At 35.9% G+C, this 22,654-nt stretch overlaps 1 protein-coding gene across 4 annotated transcripts in view; it reads left to right on the top strand.

Annotated features, from left to right (window-relative positions):
• The window catches only part of LRRK2 (leucine rich repeat kinase 2), a 213,335-nt gene that overhangs the window by 67,055 nt on the left and 123,626 nt on the right, over window positions 1-22,654 (top strand). For all 4 annotated transcript variants that reach the window (XM_042246875.1, XM_027967445.2, XM_042246876.2 and 1 more), the window contains 5 exons: window positions 6,085-6,343; window positions 11,739-11,927; window positions 16,878-16,996; window positions 17,872-17,941; window positions 18,591-18,808. In XM_042246875.1, the coding sequence (XP_042102809.1) occupies window positions 6,085-6,343; window positions 11,739-11,927; window positions 16,878-16,996; window positions 17,872-17,941; window positions 18,591-18,808 (855 nt within the window). The remainder of the gene's footprint in view (window positions 1-6,084; window positions 6,344-11,738; window positions 11,928-16,877; window positions 16,997-17,871; window positions 17,942-18,590; window positions 18,809-22,654) is intronic.

Here is a 22,654-nt window from a genome sequence, read left to right as displayed (position 1 = left end):
TGGCAAGAGTACTGGAGTGGGGTTTATCTTATTAGGCATGTGAGGAATTGAGGCACAGAAAGATTAAGTAACTTGCCTGAGGACTAACTTTAACTCTCCAGGTAAGTAGTGGAAAATCTGCCTCTCTTGTGCCTGCTTTAGTCTCTTGTTTACATAACAGATTCATGATAGTGGTGGTGGTAGGTACATTCATTCTTGAATGCTAGCTTAAAGTAATTGGCTTTGATTGTGAGCTGCATTATTTATAAACTAGAGTATGAGAGAGAAGATGGGAAAAGATAGTAAGTTGCACTTTGATTATATATATTTGAGTTATCCCCATTATTAAAATACAGAACTGTGTATGAAAGTGTTGATCTCTTAGTCATGTCCAACTCTTTGAGACCCCATGGACTGTAGCCCTCCAGGGTTACATGGAATTCTCCAGACAAGAATATTGGAGTGGGTTTCCATTTCCTTCTCCAGGGGATCTTCCCGATCTAGGGCTCAAACCTTCGTCGCTGACATTGCAGGCAGATTCTTTTACTGTTTGAGCACCAAGGTATCTGAGCAGTTTTTTTTCCCTCTCATGAATTATTTTCCTAATTTTAGTTTATTCTTTTATCTGGTATAAAAGACAAATATTTCTCTCTTCATGTCACCATAGGCGACCTGGGTTCAATCCCTAGGTTAGGAAGATCCCCTGGAGAAGGGAAAGGCTACCTACCCACTCCAGAATTCCATGGACTGTATAGTCCATGGGGTCACAAAGAATCGGACACGACTGAGCAACTTTCACTTTTACTTTCCATGTCACCATATATCAGAAATCATCTTGGATAGTTTGGGTCCCCCAAGGAAAATTCTGCTATTAAAATCTGTTGAGCATCTTCTCTTTGGAAAGCGCACTGCTAGATAATTAGTAAAGAATATAAAAGGGGTGTCCTGCTTCAAGATAGTTTCAAAGTGTCACTTGGAAGATAAGGGAGTAAAATATAAATCACCCTAATAGAAGGTAGGCAGTAAATATCATAATTTAGAGATAAAACTTTTCTGGACTCCAAGAGAAGGCATTTGTGATTGAGTTTTTTTGGCCTCTCCTTCCCTCCCTTCCTTCCTTCCTTTCAAATTTCCTGTGGGTCCTTAGTGGATTTTGTGTTGTTTTTCAGTCACTAAGTTGTGTCTGACTCTGAGACCCCATGGACTGTAGCCTGCCAGACTCCTGTGGATTTTAGTAGTTTGCTAAGTTAAATATGTTCTGTAGGCATTGTGCTAGGTTACAGAGGTACAAATTGAATTGCAATAGCATCCATGCCTTTCATGCTAGTTATCAAACAGATAAACATGTCTGATTCAGTGTGCTAAGTGCTGTGTTAAACAAAATGGGATGGACTCCTGAGGAGAAAGGGTATGTAGCCTGGGAGGTTATAGCAAGGACTTAGTGCAAGAGACTTTAAAGCTATTCCTTCAAGAATAAATATTTTTTTTTCCTGGATGAAGAACAAAATTAGACATTGGAGGCAATAGAAATAGCATAAATGAGGTTTGAAAAACTGCATGTTGTATTTGAGGGAGTGTCCTGGAGCAAAAGGTTTTAGAAGATTTTAACATAGTACAATGACTTGATTATATCTAGACTAGAAAAGTACTATAGCGGTTCTTGGGAGAACAGATTGAAGATAGGGGTATTCCTGAAGGCTGGTGGGCATTTAGCTGATTCCATCAAACCAGAGCACTGTCCCCTCAAACTTCTTGGACACATGTTCAGTTCAGTTCAGTCACTCAGTCGTGTCTGACTGTTGGTGACCCCATGGACTGCAGCACTCAAGGCTTCCCTGTTCATCACTAACTCCCAGAGCTTGCTCAAACTCATGCACATTGAGTTGGTTATGCCATCCAAGTATCTCATCCTCTGTCATCCCCTTCTCTTCCCACCTTCAATCTTTCCCAGCATCAGGGTCTTTTCAAATGAGTCAGTTCTTTGTATCAGGTGGCCAAAGTATTAGAGTTTCAGCTTCAGCATCAGTCCTTCCAATGAGTATTCAGGACTGATTTCCTTTAGGATTGACCTCGTTGAATCTCCTTGCAGTTCAAGGGACTTTCAAGAGTCTTCTCCAACACCACAGTTCAAAAACATCAATTCTTCGGCACTCAGCTTTCTTTATAGTCCAACTCTCATACCCATACATGACTGCTGGAAAAACCACAGCTTTGACTAGATGGACCTTTGTTGGTAAAAGTAATGTCTCTGTTTTTTAATATACTGTCTAGGTTGGACATAGCTTTTCTTCCAAGGAGCAAGCATTTTTAAATTTCATGGCTGCAGTCACCATCTACAGTGATTATGGAGCCCCCAAATATGTTTGGACACACATTAATTCTGAAGAATTCAGGAATTTCCCTCAACCAACTTTTGCCCCTGACCTGGTACCCTGAATATTAAGATCTTTCCTTTTATTTATTTAGACTTTTAATGATATATTTCATTTAATCAATATTTTCAAAATATTATTAGATGAGTTTGTGATGTATCAAAAATATTCAACGTGTGATCAGTATAAGGATTATTAATGAGATATTTTACATTTTAAAATACCAGATCTTCAAAATCCAGGGAGTATTTTACTCTTACAGCTCATTTGACGCTTATTTCAAGTTGCTTAATAGACCACATTGGGCTTCCTTGGTGGCTGAGACTGTAAAGAATCTGCCTGCAGTGTGGGAGACCTGGGTTCGATCCCTGGTTTGGGAAGATCCCCTGGAGAAGGGCATGGCAATCCACTCCAGTATTCTTGCTGGAGAATTCCCATGGACAGGGAAGCCTGGCGGGCCACAGTCTATGGGGTCGCAAAGAGTCAGACACAACTGAGTGACTAGGCACACAGTAGACCACATTGGATGGTGCCAGGCTCTAGGTCCCACCTCTGGCTTCTCTGGTGGTTAGAGGGGTGGGAAGAGACAGGTTTTGGCCCACAGGAACCATCACCTCAGATTAATCTCTGCTCCTTCCTTAAAAAAAAAAAAACAAACAACACTTCTTTTTAAACTAATTTTAATTTTTCAAACTTTCTTTATTATAGAAAATTTTTAACATACACCAAAGTGGAAGGAGTAGTGTAATAAATCCCTACGAATCCATCAGTTATCTTCAAGAATTATCAATACATGTCTAATCTCATCTTGTCTGTATCATTCTCACGTCCCTTCTCCATGTTTTTTTTAATATGGTAGATTCTTTTTGGTTATTTAAGTACTATAGCAATATATACAGTCAATACAAAACTCCCTAATTATCCCTCCTTCCCAGGTAACTCTAAATTTATTCTCTAAGTCTATGAGTCTGTTTCTGTTTTGTAAATAAGTTCATTTGTATTATTTTGGGGGGATTCTGCATATACTGATATTATACAATATTTCTCTTTCTCCATTCATGTTACTGCAAATGGCATTATTTTGTTCTTTTTAATGGCTGAGCAATATTCCAACACATATATGTAGCATGGCTTCTTTATCCACTTCTCTGTTGATTGACATTTTTGTTGCCTCCATGTTTTGACTACTGTAAACAGTGCTTCAATGAACTTTGGGGTGCATATATCCTTTTGGACCATGTTTTTCTCTGGGTTTATGCCTAAGAGTGGGATTGCAGGATCATATGGTAGCTCTATTTTTAGTTTTTTAGGGAACCTCTATATTGTTTTCCATAGTGCCTACACCAATTTACATTCCCACTAACAATGTAAGAGAGTTCCCTTATTGTTTGTGGATTAAAATACATACATACATACATACATACATACATATATATATATATATATATATATATATATATATATATATTTAGGCTGCCTTTGTTGCTGCACATAGGCTTTCCCTAGTTACAACACGTGGTGGCTACTCTCTAGTTGTGGTGTGTGGACTTATTGTAGTGGTGGCTTCTTTTGTTGCAGAGCATGAGCTCTAGGGCATGTAAGCTTTAGTAGTTGGGGTGCATGAGCTTAGTTGTAAGCCTTGTGGAATCTTCTGGACCAGGGTTCAAACCCACATCCCCTACCTTGGCAGGTGAATTCCTAACCACTGAACCCCTTAACCACCAAGGAAGTCATCTTCTGTGGATTTGTTGATGATAGCCATTCTGACTGTTGTGAGGTGATACCTCATTGTAGCTTTGCTTTGCATTTCTATTTAGTTTAACATACTGAACATCTTTTCATGTATCTCTTGACTGTCTGTATGTTTTCACTGGAGAAATGTCTATTTCGGTCTTCTGCACATTTTTCTAAAATTTACAAAAACAGCTCATGAAGCTTAATATCATCAAAACAAATCACTCAGTTAAAAAATAGGCAGAAAACCTAAATAGATATATATTTCTTTTTTAAATCATTAATATTAGGTTGTGAAAGGACCACAAGCTTTGGAATCTGCAGATGTGATTTCAAATCCATGTGTATTATTAAGCAGCTCTAAGATTTTGGACAGACCACATATTTTTCCTAAATATTCATCTATAAAATGGGAGTAATACTTTTTATGGCATAGGGCTTTTAAAAAATAATTGGAGATCATGTGTTTATAGAAGGTAGCACAGTATCTGACATCATAATTTTATTACTTATAATTTCATTCTTGTAGTTAATAACGTTAGATTCCATTGCCTTTCAGAAGCTTTAGCTGGGGTTGGGCCAGTGTGCTATGCTGCAGGTTGCTAAGGCTTTTCTCTGCTTACTGTGGTCACTCTAGTTTTTGTAGCAGTTACCATGTTAACCCACTTTGAGGACGTGCTTTGAAAACATAACTTTCAGGGTAAGGTAGAAAACTGAGAGACAACATATATCTTTGTAGAAATTCAAATTCTTGTCCTGGAAATCCGGTGAATGATGACTGTCCTTTGCATGTGACATTGGTGAATTTAATATTTATATGCACACTTAGTTATTCTATATCACAAATGAAGGGAAGGCATTTGCCAAGTAAATGAAGTAGCATTTGCTATGTTAAGGTATCAGTTTCCCAGATATCATCCAATAAGCAAACAAGTCCAGAAAGTGTGAGAAATGTGCAAATTGATGGAGCCTCAGGTATTTTGACTTCAAGCCTATGAGTTTTACTTCATAACATGTTGTCTTCTTCATGGTGACGGGCTCTCACATGGCAGATTTAATTTATGCTGCTCTGATAGTTATGGTGCTAATCCTACTTTATTTTCCTAATTTTACTTCAAGAATGAGTTTTGCCTTATTTTGTTTGATTCTAAATTTAAAGACCAGAAATTGAAGAACGATAGAGCCTCTTGATGAAAGTGAAAAAGGAGAGTGAAAAAGCCAATGTAAAAGTCAACTTTCAAAAAACTAGATCATGGTATCCAATCTCACCACTTCATGGCAAACAGATGGGGAAACAATGGAAACAGTGACAGACTTTCTTTTCTTGGGCTCCAAGATCACCGCGTATGGTGATTACAGCCATGAAATTAAAAGATGCTTGCTCCTTGGAAGAAAAGCTGTGACCAACATAGACAGCATATTAAAAAGCAGAGACATTACTTTGCCGACAAAGGTCCATATAGTCAAAGCTATGGTCTTTCCAGTAGTCATGTATGGATGTGAGAGTTGTACCATAAAGAAAGCTGAGTGCTGAAGAATTGCTGCTTTTGATCTGTAATGTTGGAGAAGATTCTTGAGAGACCCTTGGACAGCATGGAGATCAAACTAGTCAATCCTAAAGGAAATCAGTCCTGAATATTCACTGGAAGGAGTGATGCTGAAGCTCCAATACTCTGGCTACCTGAGAGAAGAACTGATTCATTGGAAAAGACCTTGATGCTGTGAAAAATTGTAGACAGTGGAGAAGGGGTTGACAGGATGAGATGGTTGGATGGCAACACCAGCTCAATGTACATGAGTCTGAGCAAGCTCTGGGAGTTGGTGACGTACAGGGAAGCCTGACGTCAGTGGGGTTGCTAAGAGTCAGACACAACTGAGCAACTGAACTGAAAATTTAAAGATGTAGGGGAAAGTCACACCAAGTTTGATTACCAGTATTATAAAGGAAAAATGATTTTTAAAAATATATATATGCTTACCTTCTCTTTTTCTTTGATAGGTATGTGAGAAAGCAAGCAGTCCCAAACTGGTAGAATTGCTACTGAATAGTGGATCTCGTGAGCAGGATGTTCGGAAAGCTCTGACAATCAGCATTGGGAAAGGCAACAGCCAAATAATCAGCTTACTCTTGAGGAGGCTTGCCCTGGATCTGGCCAATAGTAGCATCTGTCTTGGAGGATTTTGTATGGGAAAAATTGACCCTTCCTGGCTTGGTCCTTTATTTCCAGATAAGACATCTTATTTAAGAAAAGAGACAAGTAAGGATTTCCAAGAAACTTTTATAGAAGGATTAATTTTAGTAGTATTTTTAAAAATCACTAATCCTTTAGTTTTCATTCCATTTGGTACAACATAAGGCAAAAATATTGTGAAGGCTTAGCTTTTTCTTTTTTTTGATCATGAAATGCTTGAAATTGACATTATATTTAAGTTCCTTATGACCCAGCAAATCCATATTTTATAAAGATAAATCATAACTGAGATCTTTCTGTGAGGTTACCTTTCTTTGTTAAGTATTTTAGTTTTTATTATAAAATAATCTATGTGCCTTTAAAAATAGAAAAACTTAAATAACATAAGGAAGAAAATAACAGTAACTTACTGTTTTACCTATAGGTAATCAATGTAGATTATTTTTTTTCCATGGACTTGCATATGAATTAAAATATATGTGTAGAAATATACATATGTATTTTGTGTTTTCAAGTTAGTATATTTTGCATTTTACTTAAGGATGTGTTTTCTAGTTAATATAGGTCTTGTATGTAGTAAGTTGTGAGTTATCATTAGTATCTATACTAGTGCATTTCAAATAGAAAAATTTGGTTATAAATTATGTTGATAAGCATAAGTGGAAACAGGAATGTCACACATTATTGATATAAATTCAAATTGTCCTTTTGTAAGGAAACTTTGGCAATATCTGTTAGTGTTATGGGGCTTCCCTGGTGGCTCAGATGGTAAAAAATCCACCTGCAATACAGAAGACCCAAGTTAGAGTCCTGAATTTAGTCCCTGGAGAGGAAAATGGTTACCTACTCCAGTATTCTTGCCTGGAGAATTCCATGGATGGAGGGGGTGACATCACAGACTTAGGACACAGTGAAGGACAGGGAAGTGTGGCATGCTGCAATTCAAGGGGTCACAAAAAGTGACATGACCTAGTGACTGAACAATATTAATATTTTAAATGTACATCCAGGTACTTTAATAAAGTACATGTAATTTTTTTTAATTGACATTTTAGGAATCAGTGAACTAAAATGGACCGGAATGGGTGAATTTAATTCAGATAACCATTATACCTACTACTGTGGGCAAGAATCCCTAGAGTAGCCCTCAAAGTCAATGAAAGTCCAAAATGCAGTACTTGGGTGCAGTTTCAAAAATGACAGAATGATCTCTGTTCATTTCCAAGGCAAATCATTCAGTTTCAGTCCAGTTGCTCAGTAGTGCCTGACTCTTTGCTACCCCATGGACTGTAGCATGCCAGGCCTCCCTGTCCATCACCAACTCCCGGAGTTTACTCACACTTATGTCCATTGTGTCAACGATGCCATCAACCATCTCATCCTCTCTCGTCCCCTTTTCTTCCCACCTTCAATCTTTCCCCAAATCAGGGTCCTTTCCAGCGAGTCAGTTTTACACATCAGGTGGCCAAAGTATTGGAGCTTCAGCTTCAGCATCAGTCCTTCCAATGAATATTCAGGAGTGATTTCCTTTAGGATGGGCTGGTTGGATCTCCTTGCTGTCCAAACCATTCAGTAGCACAGTAATCACAGTAATCACAGCAAACCATTCAGTATCACAGTAATCCAAGTCTATGCCCCAAACACCAATGCAGAAGAAGCTAAAGTTGAATGGTTCTATGAAAACCTACAAGACCTTCTAGAGCTAAAACCAAAAAAAGATGTCCTTTTCATCATAGGGGAATGGGATGCAAAAGTAGGAAATCAAGAGATACCTGTAGTAACAGGCGAGTTTAGCGTTGTAGTACAAAATGAAGCAGGGCAAAGGCTAACAGAAGCTTTCCAAGAGAACATATGGGTCATAGCAGACTCCTCTTTCAACAACGCAAGAGATGATTTTACACATGGACATCACCAGATGGTCAATACTGAAATCCGATTGATAATACTCTTTGCAGCCAAAGGTGGAGAAGCTCTATATAATCAGGAAAAACAAGACTGGGAACTGACTGTGGGTCAGATCTTGAACTCCTTATTGCCAAACTTGAACCTAAATTGAAGAAAGTGGGGAAACCACTAGGTTATTCAGATATGACCTAGATCAAATACCTTACAGTTATACAGTGGAAGTGACAAACAGATTCAAAGGATAAGATCTGATAAACAGAGTGCCTGAAGAAATATGCACAGATTTGTACCATTTTACAGGAGGTAGTGATCAAAACTATCCTCAAGAAAAAGAAATACAACAATGATTATCTGAGGAGACCTTACAAATAGCTGTGAAAAGAAGAGAAGTGAAAGGCAAGGGAGACAAGGAAAGATATATCCATGTGAATGCAGAGTTCCAAAGACTAACAAAAAAAAATAGGAAAGCCTTCCTCCATGATCAGTGCGAAGAAATAGAGGAAAACAACAGAATGGGAAAGACTAGAGATCTCTTCAAGAAAATTAGAGATACCAAGGGAACATGTCATGCAAAGATGGGCTCGAAAAAGGATGGAAATGGTATTGACCTACAGAAGCAGAAGATATTAAGAAGAGGTGGCAAGAATACACAGGAAAACTAGAAAAAAAAAAAAAAAACTCAATGACCCAGATAACCACATTGGTGTGATCACTCACCTAGAGCCAGACATCTTGGAGTGTGAAGTTAAGTGGGCCTTAAGAAGCATCACTATGAACAAAACTAGTGGAGGTGATGGAATTCCCGCTGAACTATTTCAAATCCTAAAAGATGATGTTGTGAAAGTGCTTCACTCAATATGCCATCAAGTTTGGAAAACTCAGCAGTGGCCACAGGACTGAAAAAGGTCAGTTTTCTTTCCAATCCCAAAGAAGGACAATGCTAAAGAATGTTCCAACTACCACGCAATTGCACTCATTTCACCTGCTAGCAATGTAGCAGGTGAAATTCTCCAAGCTAGACTTCAAAAGTACATGAACGGAGAACTTCCAGATGTTCAATATGGATTTAGAAAAGGCAGAGGCACCAGAGATCAAACTGCCAGCATCCATTGGATCATAAAAATGCAAGAGAATTGCAGAAAATCATCTACTTCTGCATCATTGAATACATGAACGCCTTTGACTGTGTGGATGACAACAAACTGTGGAAAATTCTTCAAGACAAGGGAATACCAGACCACCTTACCTGCCTACTGGAAATCTGTATTCAGGTGAAGAAGCAATGGTTAGAAGTGGAAATGGAACAATGGACTGGTTCCAAGTTGGAAAAGGAGTATGTCAAGGCTGTATATTGTCACCCTGCTTATTTAACTTATATGCAGAGTACACCATGTGAAATTCCAGGCTTGTTGAAGCACATGCTGGAATCAAGATTGCCAGAAGAAATATCCATACCCTTAGATACAGAGATGACACTACCTTTATGGCAGAAAGCAAAGAGAAACTAAAGAGCCTCTTGATGAAGGTGAAAAAGGAGAGTGAAAAAGCTGGCTTAGGACTCAGCATTCAGAATACAAAGATCATGGCATCCAGTTCCATCACTTCATGGCAAAAAATGGCAAAACAGTGGAAACAGTGACAGACTTTATTTTCTTGGGCTCCAAGATCACTGCATATGGTGATTGCAACCACGAAATTAAAAGACACTTGCTCCTTGGAAGAAAAGCTGTGATAAAGCTAGGCAGAATATTAAATAAGAGGCAGAGACATTACTTTCCAACAGAAGTCTGTTAGTCAAAGCTATGGTTTTTCCAGTAGTCATGTATGGATGTGAGATTTGGACCATAAAGAAGGCTGAGTATCAAAGAATTGATGCTCTTAAACTGTGTTGTTGGAGAACACTCTTGAGTGCAAGGAGATCAAACCAGTCAATCCTAAAGGAAATCAGTCTTGAACATTCACTGGAAGGACTGATTATGAAGATCCAATACTTTGCCCACCTGGAGTGAAAAGGTGACTCATTAGAAAAGCCCCCGTTGCTGTGAAAGACTGGGCAGGAGAAGGGGACGACAGAGGACGAGATGGTTGAATGGCATCACTGACTCAATGGACAGGAATTTGAGCAAGGTCCGTGAGATGGTGAAGGACAGGGAAGCCTGGCCTGCTGCAGTCCATGGAGTTGCAAAGAGAGGGACATGACTGAGTGACTGGACAACAACAAATGTACTTTTTAAAAATCAAATAATGTAGTGATAAAAATCCCTGATACAGCATTCTTAATGTGCACAAAAAATTATGTTCAAGGATACACATTAAATATTGTTCATAATGACAAAAATTATGGAAAAAATCTAAATATTTCCCAAAGAAACTATTCAAATTAATAATAAATTGATATATTCGTACAGTGTAATGCTTTGCAATCACTGAGAGAAAAGCACCTTGCAAATCCAAATGTCCCGAGATAGAATGTATTCTTAAGGGGAACAAAAGCAGAGAATAGTGTCTTTTTTAATTATTATTAATAGTATTGGTGAAAACACAGTTGGGATATTGTAACCATAAATTTTGAATATGAGAATAGTATGTCCAGAAAAAAAATCCAGAAATGGATTCTCTGGGGAACTAATGCGAGATGATTAGATTCCATGTTTTGTCACTTCAGCCAGTCTCATGCCAACAACCTGCTTAACTTTAATCTTTGTTTTCTAATGGAAGGGAATTGAGGACCCTTTGAAGATATGAAGGGAGATTTATATTCACTGTATTCTTTTGGTTCTGTATGAAATTTTTCAAGTACTGACAAGTCTTTCCTAGTATTGCAGGGTATAGCCTTAAATTTTTTGACAGCTGGTCTGAGTAAAAAACATTTTTAATTCAAAGCTTTAAAGTATTTTCCAGGTAGTACTTGGCTGAATTATGTACACATGTTGTAATGTGAGCTATAAGAGTAATATTTGAAGAAAATTTCCAGGATATATTTAGGACAATGAGAACTGTGTCAACTTGTTTATTCATTATATCACTTAATATAAAATTTAGTAAAACAGCAAGTTAATTTTGAAATCTTATCAGATTTCTTAGTAGAATGAATCACTTTCAAAGTTTATAAAAATAAGCATATCATTTATTATCTTCTGTGTCCTCAATGTTATTCTAAAAACTTTATGTGCATCATTTTCTTTAACTTTTTCTGTAATCCTGTGCTGTGTGTACTTCCCAATTAGGACACTGACACTCAGGCAGCCTGTACAACTTGCAAGTAACTTGAACACAGGCCTGTGAGGCTTCAACGTCCAGGCCCCTTCATGAGTCAAGTTAGTTTTATAATGGCTCAGTTTTGTCACCTACATGAAAGCTTTGTGTAAATTTTTATGACTTTAACAAAATTTAAGTTTATTACCTGCTACTTTATAGAAGTTATGATTGTCAAGTGACTTGAAAGTAAGAATAAAAATTTCTCGTAACAGCATGAAACTATATAAGGAACTTTGATATGTTTATATTTGTGTAATTACTGATTTCTAAGAAGTTGTTGATATATCTTTATTTTTAGATATAGGATCCACCCTGGCAAGGATGGTGCTCAGATATCAGATGAAAAGTTCTGTGGAGGAAGGAGCTGGCTCAGGCAGCAGTGGGAATTTTTCTGAAGAAATTGTTGATAAATTTGATGAATGGACCTTCATTCCCGAGTCTTATGTTGACAGTGTGTTTGGTCAAAGTGATGACCTGGATAGTGAAGGTGATTATTTCAAAACAATTGTTCCCTTTATGCTCTAATATATATATACACACACACACTCTGGCATGGAACCATAGAAATTGAGACAAAAACCTGATTTACTTCATTTAGACAAACTTGAGGAAAACTATATTCACTACTTAATGCTCTGTTTCTTAACCATTAGTTGAGGCAATGAAGAAAATATATCTCTGCACTTATAAGTGTTATTGTACTCCCCCAAATCAGTGAATGGTGGCTATTGCAGTGAAAACACTGACTCAGACTTGAATTGGATTTCATATTCCATCACTGCCTAGAACCTTTTGTGGTTTGTGTAAACCTGTTAGCCTTATTAAAGGTAGTATTGCTAACCTTCCAGGATTATTTATAGGAATTTGGAAAAAATGTATGTGAAGTGTCTGAGAGAGTGCTTGCAAATAGGAAGTATATTATAAATATTTTTATGTTTATTAGAATTAAAAATAATATTTTAATAACTCGAGATAAAAAATTGACATGGTAAGATATTAATGGCAGTGATTAATGCTGACATTTAACATAATGCAGTTTGGTAAAAATGGGGTGAGGTGATTTTTTAAAATAGTATAATTAGTATGATTGAAAACTTTGGGTGATAGAATAAACGTATCTGAGAAGGTGATAACTAAGGATTATTGCAAAAATTTAATGTCTCAAGTTCAAGTATTTTTAGAAACTAACTTTATTGAGATGTAATTAGCATACAGTAAAATATACACATTTTAAGTGTATATTTTCATTTATATACCCATGTAATCATTACCACTGTTAGGTTCTGCAACATTTCTGTCATCCAAAAGAGTCCCTTTACATGCCTCTTCACAAAAAAGCTGCCCCCTACTGCTGGTCTGCTTTCTGTCACAGTATACTAAATTAGTATTTTCTCAACTTTCATATAAATAGGATATCTATTTATCTCTGGCTGTTTTCTGAAGTGGTTATACCATATTATACTCCCATCAAATATACAAAATTACAGTATACAAAAATTCTAGCTTCTCTAAATGTTCATCATTTACTGTATCATTTAGTATTGTATGTCACTTTAACTTTAGCCATTTTACTGAGGGTGTAGTCCTAGCACATTTGGGCTTAATTTTCATTTCCCTGGAAACTACTGATATTAAGATTTTTTTCATGTTCTTATTGACCATTCATGTATATTTTTTGCAAAGTGTCTGTTCAGATCATTGTTAATTTTTAGTTGTGTTATTGTCTTATTGTGCTATTATAAGAGTTCTTTAGATATTCTTAACAGAAGTCCTTTGACAGATATATGAACTATAAATATTTTCTATCAGTTATAGCTTGTCTTTTTTATTTTGTTGATATTTTTCAAAGAGCAGAATTGTTAAATTTTAAAAACTGCAGTGTTTCACTTTTTTTCTTTTTTGATTTGTGTTATTTTTATATCATTTAAGATATCTTGTCCTATCTCAAATTTGTGAATATTTTCTCCTGTGTTTTCTTATAGAAGTATGAAAATCTTAGCTTTTACCTTTAGGTCTATAATCCATTTTAAGTTAATTTTGGTATAAAGTGTTAGTGAAGAATTGACATTTAATTTTTTCCACATAGATATTCAGTTGTTTTAACATAATTTGTTGTATATACTTTATTTCCTTGTTGAGTTAATGGCATGTTTGTCTAATTTAATTGACCATATAGATGTTGTTCTATTTATGTATTCTTTATTCTGTGTAATTGATTTAGATCATTATCCAAAGCCATACTCTCTTGACTACTTTAGCTTAATAGCAGGTCTTGAAATCTGGTAGTATAAGTTCTCTGGTGGTATTCTTTTTAAAAATTGTTCTTATTATACTAGTTCTTTTTTGCATTTCCATATATTATATTTTGAATCAATTAATTTTATGCTGGGATTTTTATTAGAATTAAATCTACATTTAATATAAAATTAATGTATAAATAATATTATACAGAATTAACATCAATAAAAATTGCTTTAGATTAAATCTATAAATAAATGAGAGAACTGATGTTTTAATGAGTCTTCTGAGATATAAATGTAGTATTTATTTCTGTTTATTTGTATTTAAATTTCTACCTCCAGTGTTTTGTATTACATGTTTTTTGATGCTATTGTAAATAGTATTGTTTTTAAATTCATTTCCAATAATTCATTCACTGCTGGTTTACAGAAATGTGGTTGATTTCTTCGTACATTAATGTATTATATGGGCTTGCAAAATTCATGAGTTCTAGTAGCTTTTTGTTGACTGCATAGATTTTTTTCTATGTTCACAATAATGGCATTTGCTAAAAAAGATTTATTTCTTCCATTCTAATCTGTCTTTTAAAATGTTTCCATGTCCTGTTGCACTGGCTAAAATCTTTAGTATTATGTTGAATAGAAGTGCTAAGTGTAGGCATTGTTCCCTGGTTTCCAAACTTAGAGGGAAGGCATTCAGTGTCTCATCATTAAGTATGATGTTATCGTTTTTTTTTTTTTTTAATAGATACTCTTCATCAAGTTCAGGAAGCTCATTTCTAGTAATAATTTGCTGAGACTTTTTATCATAATGGGTGCTAGAAAATGCTTTTCTGCATCTGTTGCAATGGACATATTTTCTCCCTGTATTCTGTTATTTAGTTTATTACCATGATTTTCTCATGTTAAACCAAACATGTTTTTCTGGGATACATCTCACTTGGTTATGGTGTATTATTCTTTTAAAATATTATTTGATTTTCTAAAATTTCATTAAGGATATTGCATCTGTGAAGGATATTGGTCTGTATTTTTGTTTCCTTGTAACTATGAGAGTAATGCTAACTTCTTGAAATGAATTGAAAATTGCTCCTGACTCCACTGTTTTCTGAAAGGTTTTTTGCAGGAGAGGTCTTATTCTTAAATGTTTAGTAGAATTCATTAGTAAAGCCTTGTATGTTAAGAATATATTTTTGTTGCAGAGGGGGAATATTTTTAATTATAAATGTAATCAATTTACAGTTATTTTGATTTTCTATTATTTCTTTTGTCAGTTTTTATACTTTGAAACTTTCAAGAAATCTGTCCTCTTTATATGTTACCAGTTTGTTTAATGATATTTATAATAATTCTCTTTTTATCCTGTTAATGCTTATATGATCATTAGTGATATCTGATCTTTAATTCTTGACATTGATAGTTTTTGTCTTTCTTTTCTTCCCTTTTTCAGTCTCACTTAAAAGTTATCAATTTTACTGATCTTTTTCAAAGAATCAGGTTTTTGCTTCATTTGTTTTCCTTTCTGTCCATGAGTCTGCCCTAGAACTCCCATCTAAGTTAATCTCCATGAACACTGATCTCCATTTCCTCATCTCAAGAAAGCTACTGGGCTTTATTTAAATTCCTTTTCACTGCCCATAGCCCTTAAATTGCCTACAGGCAGGAAGCTAGGGTGCCTAAAAGGTTCACATAATTTGTTTTCATTCTTTCAGGGATTACACAGTCCTATGCTGGCTGCAGCCCAATATCTCTGTGTGTGTGTGTGTGTATGTGTGTGTGTGTGTGTGTGTATGTATGTGTGTGTATGTGTGTGGTAAGTCACTCAGTTGTATCCGACTCTGTGACCCCATGGACTGTAGCCCACCAGGCTCCTCTGTCCGTGGAATTTTCCAGACAAGAATACTGGAATGGGTTGCCATTTCCTACTCCAGGCGTTTGAACCCGTGTCTTTTACATCTCCTGCATTGGCAGGCACCACCTGGGAAGCCTGAAGGAAGTTTGGTCAAGGAACCTTAGGCATCCAACTGATTCTAGAGCACTTCTAAGTTAGCCTGTTGTTTAGTAGCTAAGTTGTGTCTTGTTCTTTTGTGACCCCGTGGACTGTAGCCCACCAGGCTCCTTTGTCCATGGGATTTCCCTGGCAATAATACTGAAGTACGTTGCCATTCCCTTCTTCAGGGGATCTTCCCAACCCAGGGATCAAACCCACATCTCCTGCTTTGGCAGGCAGATTCTTTACCACTGAGCTACTGGGAAGCCCATGTCTGAAACCAATTATTTTTTTAAAAATTGCCAATTTTCTAGTTATTTGTTGTGGGGAGGTTAAGTTCAGTGTTTGTTATATCATCAGGGCTGGAAGAAGAATTCTCTTTAAGTGTTTTTAAATAAAGGATAATATCAGAAATGCAACTGCAAAAATGACTTGATTTTTGGTTAGGTAAATTTTACAATTTGTTTTGACACAGTTTTTATGCTTTAAAGATAAAGAGTGGTAGAATTTAAAATAGCATGGTTCTCAAAAGTAGCTCTACATTATTTATCCTTAAAATATAACTTAGCCTTGATCCTTATTTTCTTGAAAGTCTATAATTTTAAAAGCAATTCTCACCTCTCTCTCAAAACAATACTGCCAGCTAAACTCATTGTATTTATTTTAATGTCACTTCATGAATTAAACTACACAATATGTAATTAAATAAAAATGTACTTAAACTTGCTGAGTGTTAAAGTGTGATTCCAATATTTAAAACAAGATTTGAAAGTTTTTTAAGAAAAATTCAGAGAAACAAAAAAGAATAACACTGATCAGATTTATGTATAAACTTTCTCTGCTTCCAGGTATTAATTTTAGCACTTGTAACTATACTACTTTTTTTTTTTCTTGGCTTTTTCCTGCCATACTGTGAGCTCACTTAAGGCCTGGGTTACTTTTCCTGTTTATCTTTATCCTGCACTTACTCAGCTTCTAGTCTTGTGACAGCCATTCAATAAATAGTTGTGGATGAAAAAAATGTTGAATTTGAAAATGAAAAGCCAGCATAGTTTATCTTTTCTACTTTAAAGATGTTACAGAAGGAATTGGGTAAATCCATTCATGAAAATGTGCTTAAAAATGTTTTGTGATTGAACTATGATGCTAGCATCTTATGATTAGGTCAGCATTTTTTACTTGCCTCTGTGTTATTGTTTAAAAATAGGAAGTGAAGGCTCATTTCTTGTGAAAAAGAAATCAAATTCAATTAGCGTAGGAGAATTTTACCGAGATCCTGCCTTGCAGCGTTGCTCACCAAATTTGCAAAGACATTCCAGTTCATTGGTAAGTTATATTGTAAAAACTGTACTTAAATATTGTACATTTTGTTTGACATTATTTTGATAACTGAAGTTGTGTGTCAAAGCTAGATACAGACACTCCCTAATGTGTGAAAGTGCTCTCTCTGTACGTATATGACAGTGAAAGTTGCTCAGTCCTGTCCAACTCTTTGCGACCCCACAAACTATACAGTCCATGGAATTCTCCAGGCCAGAATAGTGGAGTGGGTAGCCTTTCTCTTTTCCAGGGGATCTTCCCAACCCAGGTATTGAACCCATGTCTCTCTCATATTGCAGGCAGATTCTTTACCAGCTGAGCCACTATATACATATGTATGTATATATAGTGTGTGTGTGTCTGTGCATACATACGTGCATATGCTATTTTGAATTTATGTTTGTAGACTTTTGAGCATGTCTGGGGCATATATGTGCTCTGTACACTTTGAAATAGTTATATTCTTTTTTCTTTGTAGAGCATCATGTCTGTGGAGCACAGACTAGGTCTGTGTCTTATGGTGTGGCTTGGTTCCATGAGTACTTTAGCTATTAATAATAATCTTACAGTGGTAGTGGCTTAGTCACTAAATTGTGTTTGAGACTTGAACCCTTATGGACTGTAATCTGTCTGGCTCCACTGTCCATGAGATTTCCCAGGCAAGAATATTAGAGTGGGTTGCCATTCCTTTCTCCAAGGGATCTTCCCGACCCAGGGATTGAACCAGGGTCTCCTGCACTGCAGGAGGATTCTTTATCAACTGAGCCACAAGAGAAGCCCAGTGCTCTTATAGTGACTCCTAAAGAAATCAGCCAGGAAAATGTTCTCTTTGCTCTAAACAGTGATGGTAATTTTATTATAAATGTTTATTTGTTTAATAGGGACCCATTTTTGATCATGAAGATTTAATAAAGAGAAAAAGAAAAATATTTTCATCAGATGATTCACTCAGTAAGTAGTTGAAAGTAATCATAAGTAAATAGATATTTTGAGCAGAATATTCCACTTTATAAATTTCCTTTGATTATTCAGATTTTCTTGGTATGAGTTTCATCATACATAACCTCAAATTTTATTTACCTAGTGATTCCATGGAAATCATTCTGTAGAAAAATGAAAGTGGAAGTGAAGTGAAGTCGCTCAGTCGTGTACCACTCTTTGCGAGAATACTAGAGTGGGTTGCCTTCTCTAGGAGATCTTCCCAACCCAGGGATTGAACCTGGGTCTCCTGCATTGTAGGCAGATGCTTCACTGTCTGAGCCACCAAGGAACACATCTATAAATTTAAAATTTAAGCTTTTATGATGTTATACCAGACACTTTTTATCCTTCCTGCTGTTTTCCTAAAATGTAAATAAAACCCTCCACCAGTGCCACTCTTAATGTTCTTCTCTAGGTCTGTTGTTTTTTATACTACTTAAACTACCTGATTTAATATTTATTATTTACTTTCATGTCTGACACTGGAATAAAAGTTTCATAGTTTGGTTCTCTATTCCAGTGCCTTGAAGCACTGATGCTGGTAGATGATCAATAAGCATTTACTGAGTAGAGAGTTAAATTACTTACTTATATCTCCATTGTTTGTTTTTGACAAAAGGAGCCTCAAAATTCCAGTCCCATATGAAGCATTCAGAGAGCATGTCTTCCCTGCCTTCTGAGAGAGAATATATCACATCGTTAGACCTTTCAGCAAATGAACTAAGAGATGTTGATGCCCTGAGCCAGAACTCCTGTATAAGTGGTCATCTGGAGCATCTTGAAAAGCTGGAGCTTCACCAGAATGCACTCACAAGTTTTCCACAACAACTATGTGAAGTAAATTTAATTTATCCTTATAATTCTCAGGATATTTCAAGAACATCTACATTTGTGTCTAAGTTGTACGCTTAAGTCTTTAGAAAGAAGGTTCTACTTTTGTGTCATTGGACAGTAACTCCTCCATTGTTCTGGTTGTCGCACAAGTATCTTAGTTCATGTGGGCTTTCAGATGCATCTTTGCGGGTAGACAGTGGGAACGGAAATCTGATTAAAAAGGAATTCTAGGTTCTGTCCTAATGATTCATGGTATGTATTAAAGTCTGGCAAGGTTGCATGTTGTTTATGCCTTCAATTATTTTATTCTAGTAAGACAACTTAAACTGTTTAAATTAAATTAGATGTGGTTTGATGGTCCTGACTTTGTTCAGCTACCAACTGTATGACAATAAGAACATATCACTCCCACTGCTCTAGGCCCTCATTTTCTTATCTGCAAAACAAAGAGGCTCAGCTAAACTATCCACAAGGCATTAATCAAGTCTTAATATTATATGTACCTTAAAAATTGATTTTTAAGCTCAAAATTCCTATTTTATAGCAATTAAATTTTAAAGTAATCTGCCAATAGGGTAGTCCTCTGACTACTTACTTTGTTCATCATTTTTACGTACTATAGATTAGAATTCAAAGATATGCTTATAAATTAAAATGATCATAACATTGCCTTTTGAATTATTAAGTGAAATGTTGGGTTGAACTGCAAAGTTTGATAAAGAATTATATGTTTTTAAAAAACTAATTTTGTTGCAAGTACATTTCCCCTTTTTCTAACTTATAAAATTTACCATAATTTTGATACTTTAAAAGCAGAATTGTATGATTTTTAAATATATTTAAGTGATATATTTCCCTTAAAGTTTGTGCATCTGAAGGGAGAGAAGAAAGAAATGTGATCCCTACCCCCACCATGATGTCTAAAATATGGCCCCTCTCTATCTTCCTTTTACCTGACTAAATCTTCCAAGTTATAGGGGCTCATTTTAGATCTAGTCTCCAGGCTAGGTTGGATTTCTGTGGCACCCACTCTTTTTTCTCCAATGCTCACACTATAAATTTGAATCTAAGGTATATTGTCCTCACTAAGTTATAAACTCCTTCAGAACAGAAACTGTTTCAACCTGTTCATGCCTGCCCTCAGTGCCTAGTAAGTACAGTAGAGGCTGTATAGATGATTACTGAAGTAATTTGTGAAGAAACTAATGACTGTCACTTGGCTGACTGTCAGTAAATATTTACTAAAGAGTCAGTAAAGGAAAACTAGAGTTTAGCCCAGCTAAAACAAAGAAAATATGAAGAGAACATGGCATTATATATTTATACATAAATATATAATATAAATAATTATAAATGCCATTTATATATTATAAATAATATTTATATTATACATTAGGACATTCAAAGATTCTGTAGTCAGCAAAACAAGACCTGGAGCTGACTGTAACTCAGATCATGAACTCCATATTGCAGAATTCAAACTTAAATTGAAGAAAGTAGGAAAACCACTAGACCATTCATGTATGACCTAAATCAAATTCCTTACGATTATACAGTGGAAGTGACAGACAGATTCAAGGGATTAGATCTGATAGACAGAGTGCCTGAAGAACTATGGATGGAGGTTCATAACATTGTACAGGGGGCAGTGGTCAAAGCCATCCCCAAGAAGAAATGCAAAAAGGCAAAAGGGTTGTCTGAGGAGGCCTTACAAATAACTGAGAAAAGAAGAGAAGGAAAAGGCAAAGGAGAAAACAAAAGATATACCCATCTGAATGCAGAGTTCCAAAGAATAGCAGGGAGAGATAAGAAAGCCTTCCTCAATGAACAATGCAAAAAAATAGAGGAAAACAACAGAATGGGAAAGACTAAAGATCTCTTCAAGAAAATTAGAGATACCAAGGAAACAATCATGCAAAGATGGGCTCAATAAAGGACAGAATGGTATGGACCTAACAGAAGCAGAAGATATTAAGAAGAGGTGGCAGGAATACACAGAAGGTCTATACAAAAAAGATCTTAATGACCTGGACAAGCATGATAGTGTGATCATTCACCTAGAGCCAAACATCCTGGAGTGTGAAGTCAAATGGGCCTTAGGAAGAATCAGTACAAACAAAGCTAGTGGAGGTGATAGAATTCCAGCTGAACTATTTCAAATCCTAAAAGATGATGCTGTTAAAGTGCTGCACTCAATATGCCCTCACATTTGGAAAATTCAGCAGTGGCCACAGGACTGGAAAAGGTGTTTTCATTCCAATCCCAAAGCAGGACAATGCCAAAGAATGTTCAAACTACCACATAATTATACTCATTGCACATGCTAGCAAGGTTATACTCAAAATTCTCCAAGCTAGGCTTCAACAGTATATGAATCAGGAACTTACAGATGTACAAACCTGATTTAGAAAAGGCAGAGGAGCCAGAGATCAAATTGCCAATATCCTCTGGATCATAGAAAAAGCAAGAGAATTCCAGGAAAACATCTACTTCTGCTTCATTGGCTACACTAAAACCTTTGACTGTGTGAATCACAGCAAAATGGAAAATTAATTTGAAAGAGGAGGTTATAAAATAAAACATGTATTACTACATGATTACTCTATGGTTAACTCTTATTTATATTAAAATGTATTTTTATAATACAAATTTATGTATTTATGTATATAAATTATATACTTATTAAAGCTCAACATTCAGAAAACGAAGATCATGGCATCTGGTCGCATCACTTCATGGGAAATAGATGGAGAAACAGTGGAAACAGGGTCAGACTTTATTTTTTGGGGCTCCAAAATCACTGCAGATGGTGACTGCAGCCATGAAATTAAAAGACGCTTACTCCTTGGAAGAAAAGTTATGACCAACCTAGATAGCATAAAGCAGAGACATTACTTTGCTGACTAAGGTCTGTCTAGTCAAGGCTATGGTTTTTCCTGTGGTCATGTATGGATGTGAGAGTTGGACTGTGAGGAAGGCTGAGCGCCGGAGGATTGATGCTTTTGAACTGTGGTGTTGGAGAAGACTCTTGAGAGTCCCTTGGACTGCAAGGAGATCCAACCAATCCATTCTGAAGGAGATCAGCCCTGGGATTTCTTTGGAAGGAATAATGCTAAAGCTGAAGCTCCAGTACTTTGGCCACCTCATGCGAAGAGTTGACTCATTGGAAAAGACTCTGATGCTGGGAGGGATTGGCGGCAGGAGGAGAAGGGGACGACAGAGGATGAGATGGCTGGATGGCATCACAGACTCGATGGACGTGAGTCTGAGTGAACTCCGGGAGTTGGTGATGGACAGGGAGGCCTGGCGTGCTGCAATTCATGGAGTCGCAAAGAGTTGACACGACTGAGCGACTGAACTGAACTGAACTGAAGTGTATAATTACATACTTATATATAATACTATGACCTCTTCTGTCCTTGGGATTCTCCAAGTGAGATTACTGGAGAGGGGTGCCCTGCCCTCCTCCAGGGAATCTTCCTAACGCAGGGATTGAACCCATGTCTGTTATGTCTGCTTCATTGGGAGCAGGTTCTTTACCATTAGTGCCACTTAAGAAGTCCATAATATACATAAACATATAATATTTGTACCACATAAATATAATATATATGATATAAATATATAATTATAAACATCATTTATATATTATTCAAATAATGTTTATATTTATATAACATTTCATACATTATATATTATATGCTAATTTATGATTATAATATGTATTGTATAAATTATAAAATATATAATCATATAATATATAAAATAACATGTTTTATATTATATATTATTATTTTATAATTATAAGATAGTATATACTTATAATTATATATATAGCATGTAATATAT

The sequence above is a fragment of the Ovis aries genome, chromosome 3, assembly GCF_016772045.2.
Source record: "Ovis aries strain OAR_USU_Benz2616 breed Rambouillet chromosome 3, ARS-UI_Ramb_v3.0, whole genome shotgun sequence".
NCBI classification, from domain to species: domain Eukaryota; kingdom Metazoa; phylum Chordata; class Mammalia; order Artiodactyla; family Bovidae; genus Ovis; species Ovis aries.
The sequence above is the reverse complement of the archived record's forward strand: the minus strand, read 5'-3'. Positions and strand labels throughout refer to the sequence as shown.